This window comes from Dendrobates tinctorius, unplaced genomic scaffold (assembly GCF_039654945.1).
Source record: "Dendrobates tinctorius isolate UK_male_01 unplaced genomic scaffold, ASM3965494v1 ptg000491l, whole genome shotgun sequence".
Classification (NCBI taxonomy): Eukaryota; Metazoa; Chordata; class Amphibia; order Anura; family Dendrobatidae; genus Dendrobates; species Dendrobates tinctorius.
In genome coordinates, this window is record NW_027362152.1 from 1,454,075 (window position 1) to 1,475,364 (window position 21,290).

Sequence of the window (21,290 nt, forward strand, 5' to 3'; positions counted from 1 at the left end):
GTGATCTCGGGACCAAGATCTCGAGAGATGAGATCTCAGCGCTGAAATCTCCTCTCTCGAGATATTGGTTCCAAGATCACCGTCTGCGCATGCGCCGCCACTGGAGGTGGACAGAGTATCTGAGTCCACTGCATTCGCACAGAGAAACGCGGAAGTATCGGGGCTCTGGCATGTTGCAAAATGTCGGCAGAGCTCCAGGCCGCACCGGACACGCACGCAGTATCGCTGGGCACCGGAGACCCCCGCACCAGCGACCAGCAACCACCGGAGACCCCCGCACCAGCGCGCCGCACATCGGAGCACCCCCTCATCCCTACCTGCGACCTGCAGAATCACCCCACTCCTGCCTCCTCCAGCAGCGACCATGGGATACAGCTTCACCGCAGCCACTACCCCCGGCAATAAGACGCATGGATTATAAGAAGCACCACCATTTTATTAAAAAAATTTTTTTTTTTTCTTATTTTTCTCCTCAAAATTTGGGGTGCGTCTTATAATCCGAAAAATTCGGTAACTGCAGTTGGATCTGTATCTGGCTGTGTCCACACATTGCGGTTTATTGGGGGAACTCTCTACAGGTAAGTACTCCCCAGTAGACCAGACCCGCACTTCCATGGAGCTCGTACAGCCGGACCAGTTGTATGTTGTTTTTTTTTTTTTTTTTGTCCATAATTGTTTTTTCTTATAAATAAGCTGCTCCTCGCTGAGGGTCTGACTGCTGCTGTCACCACTGATGGGACAGGCTAGGGCAGATTTTCCAGAGGAAAAATATCTTTGTAATGTTATGCAATTTTCACATTTTATTTTTTGGATACTAATGGTTTACAAAACTCTGACGAACTGTGACAGAGCTGGAATGAATGTGTCACATGGATTTATGTCTTGCTACATCAATGAAGGAATGTGCTCCTCAGACCTCCTGGAGACTACAACCCTGGATCAGACCTAAAATAACAGGACATTAAAACCTCACACTCCTTATCTATGAACTGCCCCAATATTTCTGGCCACCACTGTTAATCACTCTCCCTTATTATTATTATACATTTTTATAGCGCCATTTATTCGATGGCGCTTTACATATGAAAAGGTGAAATATAGACAATAAACATGTGTAAGACAAGGGGCATACAAGTACAGAAGGAGAGAGGACCCTGCCCGCAAGGGCTCACAGTCTACAGGGATGGGTGAGGGTACACTAGGAGAGGGTAAAGTGGGTCGTGCGGTGGTTCAGTAGACTGAGGATCATTGCAGGCTGTAGGCTTGTCGGAACAGGTGGGTCTTCAGGTTATTCTTGAAGGTTTCCGTTGTTGGTGAGAGTATGATGTGTTGTGGCAGAGTGTTCCAGAGTATGGGGGAAGCACGGGAGAAGTCTTGTATGCGGTTGTGGGAAGAAAAGATAAGGGGGTGTAGAGAAGAAGATCTTGGGAGGATCGAAGGTTGCGTGTGGGTAGGTACCGGGAGACCATGTCACAGATGTATGGAGGAGACAGATTGTGGCTGACTTTGTATGTCATAGTTAAGGTTTTGAACTGGATCCTCTGGGCAATAGGAAGCCAGTGAAGAGCCTGGCATAGGGGGGAGGCTGGGGAATAGCAGGGAGACAGGTGGATTCGTTGGGCAGCAGAGTGTAGGATGGACTGGAGCAGTGTTAGAGGGGGGAGGCCAGAGAGTATGAGGTTGCAGTAGTCGAGGCGGGAGATAAGAGCGTGCACTAGTGTTTTTGTGGTTTCATGGTTGAGTAATGAGCGGATCCGGGAAATATTTTTGAGTTGCAGGAGGAGGCAAGGGCTTGGATATGTGGTTTGAGAGGGCAGAGTCGAGGATCACCCCAAGGCAGCGAGCTGACTGGGGAAAGAGAGCAGCCATTGACATTGATGGATAGTTCTGGTGGAGGGGTAGAGTGAGAGGGGGGAAAGATGATGAATTCCATATTGATAGTTCTGCTTCCCTTGTCTTATTACTGCCTGTTCAGTATAATATGTGACTCTTCACATTTTTGTGTCTCGTTCGTGCTGGCATAATAATCAGCTGAGTGCCATCCTCTGCATATTGGCCTGTACTCGGAGCAATGTTCTTCTATCAGGCTGGGCAGATCGGTGGGGTTTTCTCATCTGGACTCGCAATGTGACTGAACTCAGATGGGTCGGAGCAGAAAGCATTGGATGCCATACGGCCCATCAGTGTGACATTTATAAAGATACAATTCTGTAATATGGAAAACTGATCCTGTAAAAGATTAATAGCCCATGATTAACAAACACTGGGCTAGCGTAATGAGAAGTGAGATCAAATCATCCCTGTGGAGATCTGAGGTGGTGGGGTGTAATAATCACCTAGGCGGGTTACCGATGCAACTATTTTTCTTCCATAAATCCATGTTTGTACAACAAATCCATGTAGATGGCCAACATGCAATGTCCTCAGTCCACAATTTCCCCATCTGACATCTCCAAAACTCCATAGTCCATGGGTCCTTTAAACGATGGTCCGTCTTCTGGCGGCAGCGGTCGGTCTCTGGTACCTTGCGCTGAGCCTCTAGTCCATAAACACATGCAGCCGAAACAAACAAAACCGCAGCACTCCCAGAGTGAAGCGTAAATGGCCGTGCAGCAACTGGCAGGGAAGGCCGCCAATGTATGTCTGGTGCTCGGTTTTCTCTGCTCTGCGTGTGTGCGGTACTCAGTCACGGAGTGCATAGCACCTTTCTTGGTTTCTGTCATGGGGCGCAAGGCACCTTTGTCTCCCGCGGTCCCGCTGCGGACAGTGAACGCAGCCTGCCGCAGCACCGATGATCGGTGGACGGAGCACGCTGCTCTCTCAGCTGTGCGCTGCTGCTGGTTATCGCCAAACTGACTGCTGCAGCGTGCGCTTTTCCTTTTATCTTACCCCGGGTCATGAGTTTGGTCCGGCTCCTCATTACTGCCTGTCACGATCCCATCTGCTGACACCGGTATGTCACCGACTGAGGGATGCGACGCACTGCCGACACATGGCTGTCACAGGCACAGGGGGGCTTATCTTGGTTATCCCACCGCTGGCACCCTATGATAAAAACAGCAAGCTAGTCTTGCCCTAACAATTTATCGCAGGAGGGTTATTTTGGATGTCCCACCACTGCTAACAAGCTTCCACGAACTGCGGGGATTTGTATATATCCTACTTTTCCAGATACACTTTGGAACTCGCAGCTCTCGGCGCCCCCCCTTACCCTGTCAGTCAGGGAACTACACATGGGATAATAGGTCGCCGGCCGGCTGCTTCAATGAGGTCTGGCCACCCGGCAGACCTTACATTAGTCTGAGGGAAATGTAAAATGCTCTGGCAGCAGCCACCCAATTAGCTTATAAAATCCCTTTCCGTCATAGCCAGCAGTGCCCGGGGCGCAGACCATACGTCGCCGCCACCAGCTACGAATCTCTTAATCAATGAGTTAATTGAGAGGGTCCATAGCAAACCCCCAAATTAGTAGCGGAATTATCTTAAAGGCACTTGTTCGTTTTTAGAGCATGAAGACAGACTAATAAAGTTACAATTTATTCCCCAAAAGGGGGGCAGTAGTTACAGAGGTAAAAGATCTTACAAAGTTGAGACATTAGATATGTACAATGCAAATATAAAACAAAAGGTATGAAAATAGGTTATCACATACAGTTGCTTAGATGGTCTTAGGCTAACCATGTGGGGAGAAGGCGGAGCCACACGTCTCCACTCATCTGGGGACCTCTTGGCATGAGATCTCTTAGCTGGAATGAACAATTTTAGGGGGGGGGGGGAGTACCTTATATCATTGGATTTGTGACATCACGAAATGGCGGTCTGGTGATGTTCCTCCCCCTGCTCTAGGAGTTACAATTCTGACAACAAAACTTATAATGACTATATCTCACAGAGGGTACCTTGTATAAACATGCACTTGGTATCATTCTTTTTATCCTGTCGAAGACAATAATTCGAGACCAAACGGGCAGTAATTATGACACACTGTTTAGGAGAAATCCAGTTCTAGAATTCCGTGGATGCTAGAACCGTGAAAATTATGGGCCAGAACGCTGGGTCTATGCATTTTGCAGAAATTTAATTTTCATATCTCTGTCGCGTATGATTTTCGCGATCCAGTCTCTTTAATATTACCCATACTTGTATCCAGCCGCATTGTGCTTCAAACAAAGACATTCTTTCCCCTTAGCTTAATTAACATTCCTTAGCTGTAGAGGAGATAAATGCTGGCACAGGAAGTGTCTGGTGTCCTATTACAGATGCAGGCAGAGGAGACACACACAGCTGCAGCTGCTTTGGGGGGAAGGAGGGGGGGTCACATCTGCAGCGTGTGACAGGCAGAAGTCTCATCTGTAGTGTAATACTCATGGAACCTTATGTCATTTCGTACTTATATCTTACATTATCATTACACACGCGTTTTAATTTTGTGGTCTCCTTTCTTCCTGGTACTAAGAATATTAAGGCAGATGCCTTTTCTAGGAGTTTCTTTGCGGATTCTCTTGATGTGACTGAGCCTACTACCATTCTAAATGAGGGTGTGGTTATTTCTGCTATTTCACCCGATTTGAGACTTACCCTGGAGGAATTTCAGGAGGACAAGCCTGAATGATGCCCTATGGCAAAATTGTATGTCCCTGACCAGTGGAGAAGAGTAATGTCTGAAATTCATGCTCCGCGTTAGCTGGGCATCCTGGTATTTTTGGTACCAGAGATTTGGTGAGTCAGTCTTTTTGGTGGCCTGCCTTATCTCATGATGTCAGGAATTTTGTGCAGTCCTGTGGGACTTGTTCAGGGTCCAAACCCTGTTCTCATTCTAGTGGATTATTAGTGCCACTGCCGGTGCCCAGGAGGCCATGGACCCATATTTCAATGGATTTTTATTTCCGACCTCCCTGTCTCTCAGAGAATAACTGTTATTTGTGTGATCTGTGATAGATTTTCCAAGATGGACCATCTTGTACCACTCCCAAAGTTGCCATCCTCTTCTGAGTTGGTGCCCTTGTTTTTACAGCAGGTAGTTCATTTACACGGTATTCCAGAGAACATTGTGTCTGACAGAGGAGTCCAGTTTTGTTTCCAGATTTTGGAGAGCTTTTTATTCTAAACTGGGATTTCAGTTGTCCTTCTCCTCTGCGTTTCACCCTCAGACCAATGGGCAGACTGAGAGAGCAAACCAGACTTTTGGAAACCTATTTGAGATGTTTTGTCTGCTGATGAAGATGACTGGGTCTCTTTTCTGCCCTTGGCTGAATTTGCTCTTAACAATAGGGCTAGTTCTGCCACTTTGATGTCTCCTTTTTTTCTGCAACTTCGGGTTTCATCCTCGGTTTTCTTCAAGGCAGGTGGAGGCTACGGCCTGTCCAGGTGATGATTCTGTGGTAGAGAGAATGCAGCAGATTTAGGATCAAGTAGTGGATAAGTTGTCTCACTCTCAGGAGAAGGCCCAATGTTTTCCCAACCGGCATAGGACTATAGGTCCCCGATTTAAAGTGGGTGACCTGGTTTGGTTGTCCTCAAAAAAATATTCCTATGAAAATTGCTTCTCCAAAATTTAAGCCAAGGTTCATTGGACCTTATTAGATTTTGGAAATCCTTAATTCTTTCCGTTTGGCTCTTCTAGGATCATTCAAGATTCACAACGTCTTTCATAAATCTTTGTTAAAGGTTTGTGGAGCCAGTAGTTCCCATGGCTGCACCCCCTGATCCTGTATTGATTAAGGGTAATCTGGAGTATGAAGTAGAGAAGGTATTGGATTCTCATATGGCTAGACGGAGACTCCAGTACTTGGTCAAGTGGAAGGGTTATGGTCAGGAGGATAATTCTTGGGTGTTTGCTTCGGACATTCATGCCGAGAGATTGGATGGCGCCTTTCACTGGGCCCATCCTGATTGGTTTGGGTGAGGGTTCGGTGACCCCTCCTCAAGGGGGGTACTTTTGAGAGCACCTTTGACCTGGCTTCTGAGTGTAGGCTCCCTCTTGTGGTTGCTGCTGGTAATGGAGCTGGTCTGGCTGACAGAAATCAATCACCTGAGGATGATGAATGGAGGTCAGGTGTCACTGACTGGAGAGATTTAAGTGAGCAACCTTCCCTCCATTGTTGCCGGTGATTTGGTTTGCTTCCTGAGCATTTTAGAAGTCTGCTTGCCTTCTGCTTGGTCCTGCATCTTTCAGATAAGTTATTTGCTTGAATCTCTTTTGCATTTTGATTCATTTTTGCTGTTCTCTGATTTTAGCTCTGCTGGTGTGAGTTAAGCCTGTTTCCCTGCTGTAACCTGTGCTGGACTCTGTTTCATATGTCACAGCTTGTGTCTGTATCTCTAATCCCCTGTTATATCAGTATCTTTGTTTTGCGTTCAGTTTACACCAGAGTTCTGATTTAGTGGGGGAGAGGTCGTGTGGCCTCAGTATTTTTGCATATCAGACAGGTTGGATTTTTCTTAGGGTTTTTTGCGTGATTGCAGACAGTATCCTTTCCTGTCCTGTTCTATCTAGACAGTTTGGGCCCCATCATTTCCTTACTCGGCTTTCCCATTTCTCTCTTTAGACTTAGTTAATTCTTTGGCTGTACTGAGGCATCTAGGGCATCGTAGGTACGTCCCACGGCTAATTCTAGTTGTGTCGTCAGTTTAGGGGTCTGCAATCCGCTAAGTTACCAACCTCTCTGGTTATCTGGTTGCCTAGCCTATTCACCTGCTATCCTTCTCGGTTACCTAATCATAACAGTAACTTATTGGACGCTGCCTCTGGCCTGGCCTAATAGCTCTTCATACATTGCAGCCCAGACATCATTATTAGGCATGTAAGTATCGTAGTAACTAGGCTGCCCCATACTATCGAGTACTTGGAGGCGGGGGGCATTCAGCCGGACTCTGTCACACCTTCTTAGATGCCATGTTTGCTTTTCAGGGTTTTTGTTGCAGCCTCCTCTGTGCCGTCCCTGCGGTGTACATCTATGTTCTGGGGCCCAAAAAGAATATTTTTTTTGTAACAAATGTTTAACATGTTAAAAATTATAAAATGTGTCTTCTGCTTTTTTCTTCTTACAAGAATTGTTGGGGCCAATTTTCTTTAGAAACATTTTAATATCGGCTTTTTCTGGTGTTTTTCTTGTAATATAGGAAAGCCTGAGGCCAGAAATAATCCCCATAAATCACTGTACATGGAGACTTTGGGATCAGATCATTTCTGTCCGTTGTGATTGTGGAAACAAAAAATCTTTTCTAAAAGCCTCAAACTTCTGTGTGTGACTCAGAGCTGAGATCTAACGTGATAGAAGATTCCAGTGCGGGGAAGACGGGAAACCTTCATATAGACGGCCGGTGGGGATGGAGTCAGTGACCGACTCTGGCCAAATCTGTCTCTAGAGCCGTAGTAGAAGATGAAGATGTCGTCCTCATCATGAAGGAGTTATTTCTCATGTCGCGTGTAATGAATATCTCCTGCAGTATTGCTAATGCCGATTCCAGTGTCGGTAATGAGACGAGAATTAGCGTTATGGAAGATGAGTCTATGAGGAACGTGTTCAGCTGCTGACTCCGAGGAGGAAACTGCTTGTTGTCTGTGGCCTAAATATATAGGTTTTATTAGTAGATGTCAGGGAAGAAAACTAAACCCTATAAGATAATAAATCTCCTCATATGTTTCCCTTATTATCTCTAGTAATTGTATTATTACACAGGATTCTTATGATGTTACATCGGCTCATCTTCTCATTCAGGTCTCTTCAATATCTGATCCTCTCAGTGAAGATCTTCTACAAAAAAGAATTTTCCTAATTTACCCATCAAAGATGGATATGGACAGAGAGAAGATGGCGGAGAGGATATTACACCTCACCCTAGAGATCCTCTTCCGTCTCACTGGAGAGGTGAGAGATTCTGATGACGTCACATTACATAATTCTTATCTATGTATCCAGACTCCTCTCTTCCTCTTGTCCGACCACATGCACTACCGACCCCATTCCCTCACATCTCCTCCAGTCTCTCTCTCCAGTCGTCACAACTCACCTAATTACAATCTCTCTCTCGGGCATTTTCCCATCCTCCTTCAAACACGCCATCGTTACTCCATTACTAAAAAAAAAACACTCTCGACCCATCTGCACAAACAACTACAGACCAGTCTCCAATCTCTCCTTCATCTCTAAACTTTTGGAGCGCTTGGTCTACTCCAGCCTTACCCATTACCTCTCCACTCACTCCATCATAGACCCTTCAGTCCGGCTTCCACCTACATTCGACTGAAACTGCACTCATCAAAGTGACCAATGACCTTCTGACAGCAAAATGTAATGGTCACCACTCTTTGCTCATTCTTCTCGACCTATCTGCAGCTTTCGACACTGTTGACCACCATCTCCTACTCTCTAGGCTCCAGTCACTAGGAATTAAGGACACTGCTCTCTCCTGGTTCTCTTCCTATCTCTCTGACCGCTCCTTCAGTGTTTTGTTCTCTGGCTCCACGTCATATCCACTTCCTCTCGCTTTCGGGGTACCTCAGGGCTCAGTCCTTGGCTCCCTTCTCTTCTCTCTCTACACGGCCTCAATTGGACAGATCATCAGCAGATTTGGCTTTCAGTACCATCTTTATGCTAATGACACACAACTATATACGTCATCCCCCGACCTTACCCCGCTGTACTACAGAACGCTAGTGACTGTCTGTCCGCAGTTTCCAACATCATGTCCGCTCTCTATCTGAAACTCAACCTCTCCAAAACTGAACTACTTCTGCTCCCGCCGTCTACTAACCTCCTGAAATCTGACATTTCCCTCTCCGTGGGTGGCACCATAATAACACCCCGGCAGCAGGCGCGCCGTCTGGGTATTATGTTTAACACCAATCTCTCCTTCACATCCCATATACAATCTCTTGCCCCCTCTTGCCGCTTACACCTAAAGAACATCTCTAGAATCTGTCCGTTTCTCACCATGGAAACAACAAAACCCCTCACTGTCGCCCCGATCCACTCCCGCCTGGATTACTGTTACGCTCTATTAATTGGCCTCCCCATTACTCGACTATCCCCTCTCCAGTCCATACTTAATGCAGCAGCTAGGGTCGTCCATCTGGCTAATCGGTACTCGGACGTGTCCGCTCTTCACCAGTCCTTACATTGGCTGCCCATTCATTATAGGATCCAATTCAAAGTACTTGTTCTCACCCACAAAGCTCTCCACAGTGCAGCACCCCCCTACATCTCCTCCCTCATTTCTGTCTATCTGCCTAATCGACCACTGCGCTCTGCAAAAGACTTTCGACTAACCTCTGCACTAATCCGTACCTCCCACTCCCGACTCCAACAGGACTTCTCCCGCGCTGCGCCAATCCTCTGGAATGCTCTACCCCAAGAAATTAGGACTATCCACAATTTGCATAGTTTTAGGCACTCCCTCAAAACACATTTGTTCAGAGCGGCCTATCACATTCACTAATCACAGTCATTATCTGTGTAAGTGTGCATGTGTAGCCCATTCACTATCTCCATCCATCCCTCACTCCCACAAGATGGCTGGACCTTCATTGTAAATATACAATTGTATATACACCCCTGTACTCTGTATCTCCTCCACCTCATTGTAGAGTGTAAGCTCTCACCAGCAGGGGCGGCTTATTTTGCTTTAATTATTGTATTGTTAACGTTGTTACTTATGACTTGTGTTTGGAACTGTTAAACTGTGAAGCGCTGCGGAATATGTTGGCGCTATATAAATAAAGATTATTTTTATCTATGGGAATAACAGATGGACAAAACTGGAGAGGTGAGGACTCTGGAAATGTCTGTAGTGAGATTTATTAATGTGTCTCTCCATAACCAGGATTACACAGTGGTGAAGAAGACCTCTAGTGATCGCTGTCAGGACCCTGTGTCTGAGGGGTGGGGAAGACCCCTGAGCCCACTCACGGGGCCTCCACCTCACCCCCTGATCCATGAGGACATCAATGACCAGAAGATCCTAGACCTCATCTACAAGATGATTGAGCTGCTGACTGGAGAGGTGACACTGCTGGGAATGCTGGGACATTATACAGTAACACTATGAAGGGATCGGGGGGATGACGGTATCACTGTATGTGTCAGGTTCCTATAAGGTGTCAGGATGTCGCTGTCTATTTCTCCATGGAGGAGTGGGAGTATTTTGAAGGACACAGAGATCTGTACAAGGACGTCATAATGGAGGTTCCCCAGTCCCTCACATCACCAGGTAATAGACAGGACTAAATACACACGGCCTATAATTATCTGTATATAGAGAATGAATTCAGTCCCTGTATGTGTTTCCTCCAGATCTATCCAGTAAGAGGACAACACCAGAGAGATGTCCCCGTCTTCTTCCACAGGACTGTAACCAAGAAGATCCCAGTGTTCCTCAGGATCATCAGGTAGATGGAGAGAAGGTGTCAGGAGATCTCCCCTATGATGTGTAGACGGCTGTGAAGGTCTTGTGCTCAGTCTTGTTTTATCCACCAGTATTATATGTTTTATACTTGTGTAATGAGAACGGTGGAGATGGCAGGATTAGAGCTGATCAGAGATGGGACTTCTCCATCTGTCTGTGACTTTTACAATATTTGTTTCAGGGTGAAGATCTGACCCATATTAATCCTACAGAGACATGTGTGAGGTGTGATGAGCGGTGTAAAGAGGAGATTCCCACATATGACTACTCAGGTGAGTAGTGACCACTGAATGCAGAGAAGTCACAGATTCCTCTCAGTCACCGGCTGTGGCTGCTTTATCGGTGGTGTAGTCCGGCCGTATTACCATGATCACCATTTTGCCTCTAGACCACAACATTCTCCTCAACCCAAAACTGTTCAAATGACTTTGGGCATTGAAAGTCCTTTTGTATAGAACTTACAACCTGGAGGATCCACCTACCCCCTGGGATTAGTGTGAGGGTGATCCCTTAAAATGAGATCTATATGATTGCTTGTACCTGACCCAATATAGGCCGAGTGCTCGCTTAAAGAGTCACACCGAGCACAGAGTTAGATGTCTACTCCTTTCTCAGCAAAGACTTGCACAGAACTGAAGTTTATTCTCGAGATAAAGAGACAGGAGATGGGTGTCACACAATCTCCTGAGTAGCCAGTGTCAGTCTATGATGGGTCCATTTCAGCTTCACTCCATATATGGTATCCAGTATCTCAGCTTCTGCATTCCAGGGATTCCTTCCAGGGTGTTGTCTGAAGACACAGACGCCATCTTGGTTCACCATATCTGAACTGACTTATATAAGGGTTAATAATTGATTTTATTAGCCATTCTCTCCTTCACATTAGGAGACGCTGACCGTTACCTGCCCAGATCTGTAACTATAAAGCCAAATGACAGCGTACGTAGAATGTGCTGACAAGATAGAAAATCACTTGTAGAAAAATCTTATGCTGGGCCTGTAAGAGAAAGCGGAGGGTAATGATGCTGTTGGCTTCCTAGATCCCTGAGATCTTATCGGATGAATCTTCTCTCCCTTCTGTGCTGCTGAATGTCTCATGGTCCCTACAAGACCAGGTCCAGTCTTTCTGGCCAAACTTCCCTTTTATGATGGACAGCAGTAAATGTGCAGTGAGGCCAAGTGTGAATTTCTGTCCAATAACAGCAGAGTTTCCCTTTATCCTGACTTTTCAATTTGTATTAAAACCAACTAACTTCATGGAGGATTGTGATAATCTCCAGGACAAACATTCCACCTGTGCCATGATAGATCTCTAAGCTGTGCGTGGCTGATGGCTGGAGTATACATTTATTCCCGCCTGCAGGAGATGTGTTGGCTCCAGCCCTGGTGTCATGGAGTCACTCCACGTCATACATTACATTGTTTCTGATCCTAAGGAATTCAGATTACTGCACAATCTCTCCTGAAATGGGGAGCAATATTATTTCTCTAATCTTCTGCTCAGGATCCATAGTAGCTCCAATGCTCCACCATAAATGAGGGCAACTCTGGTTTACTGTTTAACCCCTTAGCGTCCAAGGATGGGCACAGTCCGTCATGGCAGGATGTCAGTTCCCACACCATGACGGACTGTGTCCATCCTGCATTTAAACCGTCACTGAGTGTAAACACAGACAGCTGACATGCATGGGAAGGTGTGCGGGGAACCATGCCGTCAGTCCCTGAACCCAGAACGCTGTGATTGGTCAGTCAATCTGACATTTTGGAAGCTATACCCCCCAAGGAGCTTATCTAGATGTGTAGTGAGCACTTTGAACCCCCAAGTGCTTCACAGAAGTTTATAACGCAGAGCCGTGAAAATAAAAACTCATCATTTTTTTTCCCTCAAAAATGATTTTTTTAACCCGCTATTTTATTATTTTCCCAAGGGTAACAGGAGTAATTGGACCTCAAAAGTTGTTGTCCAGTTTGTCCTGAGTACGCTGGTACCCCAAATGTGGAGGGAACCACTGTTTGGGCGCACGGCAGGGCTCAGAAGGGATGGAGCGCCATTTGACTTTTTGAATTGGAAATTAGCTCCAATCGTTAGCGAACACCATGTCGTGTTTGGAGAGCCCCTGATGTGCCTAAACTTTGGAGCTCCCCCACAAATGACCCCATTTTGGAAGCTAGACCGCCCAAGGAACTTGCCTAGATGTGTGGTGAGCACTTTGAACCCCCAGGTGCTTCACAGACGTTTATAACGCAGAGCTGTGAAAATAAAAAAATCATTTTTTTTCCTCAAAAAATGATTTTTTACTCTTCGGCTCGACAGCACCCACTTGGAGAGAGGGATCCGCCCATAGGAGCAGGAAACCTACAGAGATAAAAGAGGGCGGTCCACCTCTCCCCCTCAGTTGGTTTCCTGTTCCGATGGGGAACCGCAGGATACGCTACAGCCTTACCTGGGCCAAGGAACCGCCTGTGCAGTGTCTGTGAGAACGGCAGGGGTTCCGGTCCAGAAGCAGCGACGGGGGGAGTGCTGGAATCCGGCTCCCTCCTCGGCTGGTATGGATGATGGGCAGAAACCCCGGTACCGGGTGGCGCCGACCGCGGTTCTTCTGTGGACAACATGACACCGGGCGGGAGGATCCATTCCGGTCCATGTGGGGGCGCAGGAACCGGAGAAAACGGGCCTCCGGCATTCCTAAACGGCTTCAGCGTCCAGGAGGACGCACAGGCAGTGCGGCAGGAAGTGGTAAGGAGGAACTTCCGGGTTACTGGAGGTTCCTCGGCTCAGAGCGCACGCGCGGCTGGGCGGTGCTGCAAGCAGAGGCGCTCCCCGCCCCCTCCAGAGAAAAAAAAAAGGGAGTAATTCAATCTACAGCGCGGATGGCTAGTCTCGGCGCTGTAGCGAGGAGCCGCAGATGGGCGCACCTGGAGGGGGAGGTACCAGGATGAAGGGGCTTATAAAAGGCCTGGGGGATGGAAATATGGCGTGCAATCATGTCTTCACCAAGGCAGGACACGCATCCCCAGGCAGGCGACGCAGCAGCAGCCAAGGACCACGCAAGGCGAGGGTCCTCGGATCGTAGCCACAGAAGCCATGCCAACAAGCCTCCTCCTTCTCAGCCTCCTGAGCCGGTACCTACAGCTTCTCTGTGTGAGTGGATGACGCTCTGCCTATCAAGCTGATAAAATGTCTCTCTCTCTCTCTCTCCCCCTCTCCTCCGTCATGATGTCTCTATCTCAGACTAAGAGGAAGGAAAAATCAAAAAATAAAGAATGTGCCCTGTGTACACGTCCGCTACCGGACTCGTACACAAAAAGACTGTGCAAAGGATGCATAAACGAAACGGCAAAGCAGGCGTCAACATCAGCAGTAGACATAAGGGCTATAATTAGAGAAGAACTACAGGCCCTAAATCAGTCTAGCAGGCCTACTAATATCGAAACATCTAAGCCAGCAGACGCCGTAGACACCGATGAGGGCGAAATATCCTCGGATAATTCTAATGCATCTACATCGGCATCCTCCTCAGAGGTGGAGGGCCGTTGCTGTTTCCCATTAGATCATATGGATAATTTAGTTAAATCCGTGAGGAATACAATGGGTTGCACAGATACAAAAGAGCCGCAAACGGCTCAGGAAATTATGTTTGCAGGTCTAACAGACAGAAAGAGGAAAGGTTTTTCCGGTTATTCCAGCAATAAAAGCTCTGGTTAAGAAGGAGTGGGAGAGACAGGACCAGAGAGGGTATCTCCCCTCAACCTCAAAGAGAAGGTACCCCTTTAACGACGAAGACTTGTCGACATGGGTTAAAGTCCCGAGGGTAGACGCGGCAGTGGCCTCCGCCTCAAAGCAAACAATCTTACCAGTGGAGGACTCGGGCGTGCTAAAAGACCCCCTGGACCGTAAAGCGGACGCCTCATTAAAGAGGACATGGGAGGCAGCTACCGGCACGTTCAAACCGGCAATAGCTAGTACTTGAACAGCTCGTTCTATGCTGGTCTGGATCGACCAACTAGACCAGCAAATAGACCAGAAGATCTCCAGAGACAAGCTATGGGCCGCCATACCTCTAATCCGCGGTGCAGCGGCATATATAGCTGATGCTTCGGCTGATTCCTTACGTTTGGCAGCCAGAACAGCAGGGTTGGCTAATAACGCTAGACGTAGCCTATGGCTAAAAAGCTGGAGAGGGGATACCCAGTCCAAAGCAAAGCTTTGTTCCATTCCTTGCGAGGGTGAGTTCTTATTTGGGAAAGCCTTAGATGAAATCCTTATGAAGGCAAAAGAAAGGAAAAAAGGATTCCCTAACCCTCCTCTCCCATATTATAGGAGGGCGTTTAGGAGAAGACCGTTTGGCCGAGGAAGACCAGCAGAAAATCAAAACCGCTGGCCCACAAAGGAAGGAAAAGGCAAAGGTGCCATGTTTAGGGGATCCTCCTTCCGCAGAGACAGGAACTGAGGAGCCAGTCCCTCCAGTAGGGGGAAGGCTAAAAAATTTTTTTCGAGAATGGGAGAAAATTACGCTTAGCCCTTGGGTCCTGGGCATTATTAAAGAAGGGTTAAAGATAGAATTTCATCAAATACCCCATAATTCGTTAATCATAACATCCTTCAGCTCGCCAATTCAACAGCAGGCCCTGGAGGCCGAGATTTGGAGCCTTCTGGACAAAAAAGTTTTGGTCCATGTACCTAAAAGGCAGGAAGGGAAAGGATTTTACTCCCCTCTCTTTCTGATACCTTAACCAGACGGGTCATTCCGAACGATAATCAACTTGAAGAAATTAAATTCCTTTATAATAAATCATAAATTTAAGATGGAATCCATAAGATCCACGATTAAGCTCCTCTTCCCTAATTGTATGATGGCAGGCTTGGATCTGAAGGATGCTTATTATCACATTCCCATCCATTGCAGATATCAGAGATACCTCAGAGTGGCGGTCCTCCTCGATGGCACCATACAGCATTTCCAGTTCACAGCCATGCCATTCGGGATTCCAACGCACCACGAGTAGTTGGGAATTCAACTCGGCAGTGTAATGAACGGGTTACTGATACAATCTTGTCCCTACAGGCCCTAGGGTGGATAATAAACTTCAAGAAGTCCAGAATCGAGCCGCAGTCTGTTCAGTCCTTCCTAGGTCTCGAGCTAGACTCCATACACCAAAAATGTCTACTGTCTCAGGTAAAAATTTCAGCAATTAAAAAGAAAGTGAGGATAGCAATAGATCGGCCACACATATCTTTAAGGGAAGCAATGTCCCTCCTGGGATCCCTTACTGTCTGCATCCCCGCAGTTCGCTGGGCCCAGTTCCACACGAGGGAACTACAACACCAAATTCTCTTAGAGGAATCCCGGGATCGGGGTAATCTGACAAAGAAAATTACGCTATCCCAGGAGGTCCTAACCTCCCTTACATGGTGGCTAAGGGATGATAACTTGGCGGGAGGAGTACCTTGGGTTATAACACCCTCCCGCATAATTATCACGGACGCTAGCCCCACAGGATGGGGAGCCCATATGGGAAATAGTTTTGCCCAAGGCCTATGGAATATAGGCGAAGATCAGGATTCGTCAAATTTAAAGGAACTAAAAGCAGTCTATCATGCTTTTTGTCATTTTCTTCCGCAGTTACAAGGGGAAAACGTGAGAATCCTTTCGGACAACACCACAGTAGTCGCATATCTGAACAGACAAGGCGGAACTCGGTCAGTCACCTTAATGTCTTCCGCAAGAAGGATTTTATCCCTAGCAGAAAAACAATTTTTGTCTCTCTCAGCCCTCCACATAAGGGGAAGAGACAATTGGGAGGCAGATTTTCTAAGTCGCCATACACTGCGACAAGGAGAGTGGTGTCTAAGCCGGGAGATATTCACTCGCAACGTGACACTATGGGGTCGTCCCCAGATAGATCTCTTCGCCACCAGAGAGAACAGACAGGTGCGAAGATTCGCCTCTCTAAATGTGACAGACAATCCGGAAATCCTGGATGCCCTCCAGGCCCCGTGGCAATTCAAACTGGCTTATGCATTTCCCCCAATCATACTTCTACCGCAGGTGATCAGAAAAATCAGAGCAGAGGAAGCACGAATAATCTTAGAAGCACCATTCTGGCCCAGGAGGCCTTGGTTTTCTTGCCTGCAAGCAATGTCAGTGACAGACCCGTGGGTGCTTCCCTCAACCCCCAGGCTCCTCTCACAGGGGCCATTCTTCCATCCTCAAGTGGACAATCTCCACTTGACGGCTTGGAACTTGAAAGGGAAATGTTGAGATCAAGAGGTTTCTCGGAAGGATTAGTCAATACACTCCTACAAAGTCGGAAAGTGACAACGACAAAAATTTACACCAGAGTATGGAGAAAATTCCTAGAGTTCCACGCAGAGCCGGATTTCGGAGAAATTCCGATTACAGAAATCCTAGAATTCCTACAGAAAGGGAAGGAATTAGGTTTAGCTGTTAACACACTAAAAGTACAGGTGTCGGCGCTAGGGGCCCTCTATAGTTATAACGTAGCAGGCAATAGGTGGGTAAGCAGATTCATCTCGGCCTGTGAACGGAGTGAGCCGTTCCTCCGTGGGACTTAAATTTATTTCTGGAGGCTCTAACACGTCCTCCCTTTGAACCTTTAGATTCAACATCCCTTAAACACCTATCCTTCAAAACAGTACTACTAGTTGCACTAACCTCAGCCAGAAGAGTTAGCGACATACAAGCCCTTTCAATAGAACCCCCCTTTCTGTTGACATTTCAGGATCAGTTAATATTAAAACCAGACCCCTCATACTTACCAAAGGTAGCAGGGAAGTTTCATAGATCACAAGAGATCCACCTCCCTTCATTTTTTAGTAACCCTTCTACTCCAGAGGAACAAAAGTTCCATACACTAGACGTTAAAAGAGCGGTATTACAATACATCGAAAGGTCTAGTAGCTGGAGGAAGAGTAGGGCTTTGTTTATTTCCTTCCAGGGCCAAAAGAAGGGACATGAAGTCACAAGGGGTACTTTGTCTCGGTGGATCAGAGACGCAATTGGGCTGGCATACTCCGAGAGCAATGAAGATCCTCCGGAGGGTATCAGAGCACATTCCACCAGGGCCATGGCTTCCTCCTGGGCAGAAAGGGGAGACGTCGCAATCGACTCTATATGTAAGGCGGCAACCTGGTCTACACCCTCTACCTTTTATAATCACTATAGGCTTGATTTATCATGCTCATCCGACCTAGCCTTTGGTAGAGCGGTCCTCAGCACGGTGGCCCTCCCAGGTGAAAGTCTCTGAAAGTCTCTCCAAGTGGGTGCTGTCGTGGCGAAGAGTAAAAAGCCGGATTACTTACCGGTAATGCTCTTTTAATGAGTCCACGACAGCACCCGTTCACTAACCCTCCCTAGATGTTAACATAATGTATATACACCTTCTTAGTTGTAAAGTTAATAAAATTAGAATATTGGATAATATAATGGCCTAATAATTGGCGGTCCTCCTGGTACTCTGAAATCCAACTGAGGGGGAGAGGTGGACCGCCCTCTTTTATCTCTGTAGGTTTCCTGTTCCTATGGGCGGATCCCTCTCTCCAAGTGGGTGCTGTCGTGGACTCATTAAAAGAGCATTACCGGTAGGTAATCCGGCTTTTTTAGCCTATAATTTTTTTATTTTCATAAGGGTAACAGGATAAAGTGGACCTCAAAAGTTGTCCAGTTTGTCCTGAGTACGCTGGTACCCCATATGTGGGGGGGACCACTGTATGGGCACACGTCGGGGCTCGGAAGGGAAGTAGTGATGTTTTGAAATGCAGACTTGATGGAATGGTCTGCGGGCATCATGTTACATTTGCAGAGCCCCTGATGTGTCTAAACAGTGGAAACCCACCACAAGTGACCCCATTTTGGAAACTAGACCCCCTAAGGAACTTATCTAGATGTGTGGTGAGCTCTTTGAACCCCCAAGTGCTTCATAGAAGTTTATAATGCAGAGCTGTGAAAATAAAAAATCATTCATTTTTTTTTCTACAAAAATTTTTTTTTTTTTAGCCTCCAGTTGTGCAATTTTTCCTGAGTACACTGATACCCCATAAGTGGGGGTAAACCACTGTTTGGGCTCACGTCGGGGCTCGAAATGGAGGGAGCACTGTTTGACTTTTTGAATTCAAAATTGACTGGAATAAATGGTGGCGCCATGTTGCGTTTGGAGAGCCCCTGAGGTGCCTAAACAGTGGAAACCAATCAATTCTAACTCCAACCCTAACCCCAACACACCCCTAACCCTAATCCCAAACCTAATCATAACCCTTACCACAACCTTGACCCCAACACACCCCTAACCCTAATCCGAACTCTAACCCTAATGGAAAAATAAAAATATTTTCTTTATTTTATTATTTGTCCCTATCTATGGGGGTGATAAAGGGGGGTTTATTTACTTTTTTTTATTTTGAGAGTTTATCACAGTGATATGAATGAATGAATCTGCAGCCGGCAGATTCCGGCGGGCGTACTGCGCATGCGCCTGCCATTTTCCAAGATGACGGCGCCCATGATCTGGGACAGCGGGACACTGGGACAGCCAGAGGGACATGGGAGGTACCGGGGTGAGGAGGGGGGATTGGAAGGTGGGGGGGCGGAGGCAAGGGGGATGGGAGCAGATGATGATGGAGACGGCTGATCAGCGCCGTCAGTCGGTGGCAGGGGCGATCGCCCCTGTCAGTCTGTGTGGAGGGGGTCGGATCGGTGTCTCCAGCCATGCCCGATGCTATTTCAGCATCGGCCATGGCTGGATTGTAATATTTCATCAGATTTCATTGCTGAAATATTACTATCGCTCTGATTGGCTGTTTCACTTTCAAGAGTCAGAGCGATCGTAGCCACAGGGGGCGAAGCCACCCCCGGGGTGAAGCACAAAGGGTCCTGTGTCCGCGTGTGGGGTGACCTTTCATTGACCCCGGTCACCCGACGCGCAGGAGGGTGATTTATAACATGACGCCTACGTAGGCGTCACTGGTCATAATGGCACAGGTTTTCATGAAGCCAATGTAGGCCTCATTGGTCGGGAAGGGGTTATTATCTAACGTGTGTCACTTTATGTGGTGAAAACTTTGGAATTATTCACAAAGGATAATAGGAAACAAATGGTTCTTACAAATTATTTTCCAGCTTCGCACTATACCCTACATACGGTTGTACACTACTGTCTGGGCACATGGCAGTGTTCAGAAGGGAAGGAGCGCCATTTAGCTATTTGAATGCAGATCTAGCTGGAATAGTTTGCAGACACAATGTATTGGGAGCACTGTTCATGGTCACCTGGCAGCTCAAAAGATGTCTGCCATGACCATGCTTGGCTCTATCTTCTCTGCTTTCCATATCCCGAGGATTGCCTTGCTCATCGCCCTTTAACACCCTTCCATGGATCTGACCTTACACTGGGACCCCTAGGCTTGGACCATGGTGTTACCTGCTACTCTGTGGTGTTAGATGGCAAGAAGAATAGTCAGGTAGCCGGGTCAGAACCAGAAGGACAGAATACAGAATCAGAAGACACAAGAGTAGTCAGTAAACGGGCCACGGTCACAACAGGAAACAAATACACAAGCCACAAGCTGAGCACAGAGGACTGAACCAGAGGAGAACAACGATGTAACTGGCAGATTCCGGCCATGTGCTTTGTGCTTTAGTAGGGTGTGGTACTTTCCAATTGGCTGAAGTAGGGAGCAGATTACTCCAGCTGGAGAGCAGAAACAGATCCCAGATGAGATTGGACACACCATATGCAGAAGCCCTAATATAACTAAATGACAGAAAACCAGAACAGTCGAAATCCCCATAAAGTGATTCCATGTTATTAATTAATTCACTGAGGGTTATAATCTATACACACGTGGTCAAAATTGTTGGTACCCCTCGTTTAATCACAGAAAAACCCACAATGGTCACAGAAATGACTTGAATCTGACAAAAGTAATAATAAAACATTTATGAAAATGAACAAAAGAAAGTCAGACATTGCTTTTCAGCCATGCTTCCACAGAATTTATAAAAAAAAAAAAAAAAATCATGACATAGGCCTGGACAGAAATGATGGGACCCCTGAAAATAATGTGACAAAGGGACATGTGAAATCACGGTGTGTCCACTAATTAGCATCACAGGTGTCTACAGTCCTGGAGTCAGTGAGTGGCCTGTATAGAGGCTACAGATCCTCACTGTGCTGTGTGGTGACATGGTGTGTATCACACTCAACATGGACCAGAGGAAGCGAAGGAAAGAATTGTCTCAGGAGATTAGAAAGTTATAGACAAACATGTTACAGGTAAAAGTTATAAGACCATCTCCAAGCAGCTTCATGTTCCTGTGACTACAGTTGCACATATTCAGAAATGTAAGCTACATGTGACTGTAGCCGACCTCCCTGGACGTGGCCGCAGGAGGAAAACTGATGACAAATCAAAGAGACGGATAATATAAATGGTAACAAAAGAGGCCAGAAAAACTTCTAAACAGATTAAAGGTGAACTTCAAGCTCAAGGAACATCAGTGTCAGATCGCACCATCGTTATCTGAGCCAAAGTGGACTTCATAGGAGACAACCAAGGAGGACATCATTGTTGTAAAAAAAATAAAAAAAACCAGAGTGGAATTTGCCAAACTACATGTTGACAAGCCACAAAGCTCCTGGGAGAATGTCCTATGGACAGATGAGACAAAAATGGAACTTTTTGGCAAGGCACATAAGTTCTATGTTCACAGACAGAAAAATGATGCATGTGAAGAAAAGAACACTGTCCCTACTGTGAAACATGGAGGAGGCACTGTTATGTTCTGGGGCTGCTTTGCTGCGTCTGGCACAGGGTGTCTAGAATCTGTGCAGGGTACAATGAAATCTCAAGACGATCAAGGGAT

At 46.8% G+C, this 21,290-nt stretch overlaps 1 protein-coding gene across 2 annotated transcripts in view; it reads left to right on the top strand.

The window, feature by feature from the left end:
* The window catches only part of LOC141078030 (uncharacterized), a 432,903-nt gene that overhangs the window by 401,243 nt on the left and 10,370 nt on the right, over positions 1-21,290 (top strand). For both annotated transcript variants that reach the window (XM_073564829.1, XM_073564830.1), the window contains exon 10: positions 10,589-10,679. In XM_073564829.1, coding sequence (XP_073420930.1) covers positions 10,589-10,679 — 91 coding nt within the window. The remainder of the gene's footprint in view (positions 1-10,588; positions 10,680-21,290) is intronic.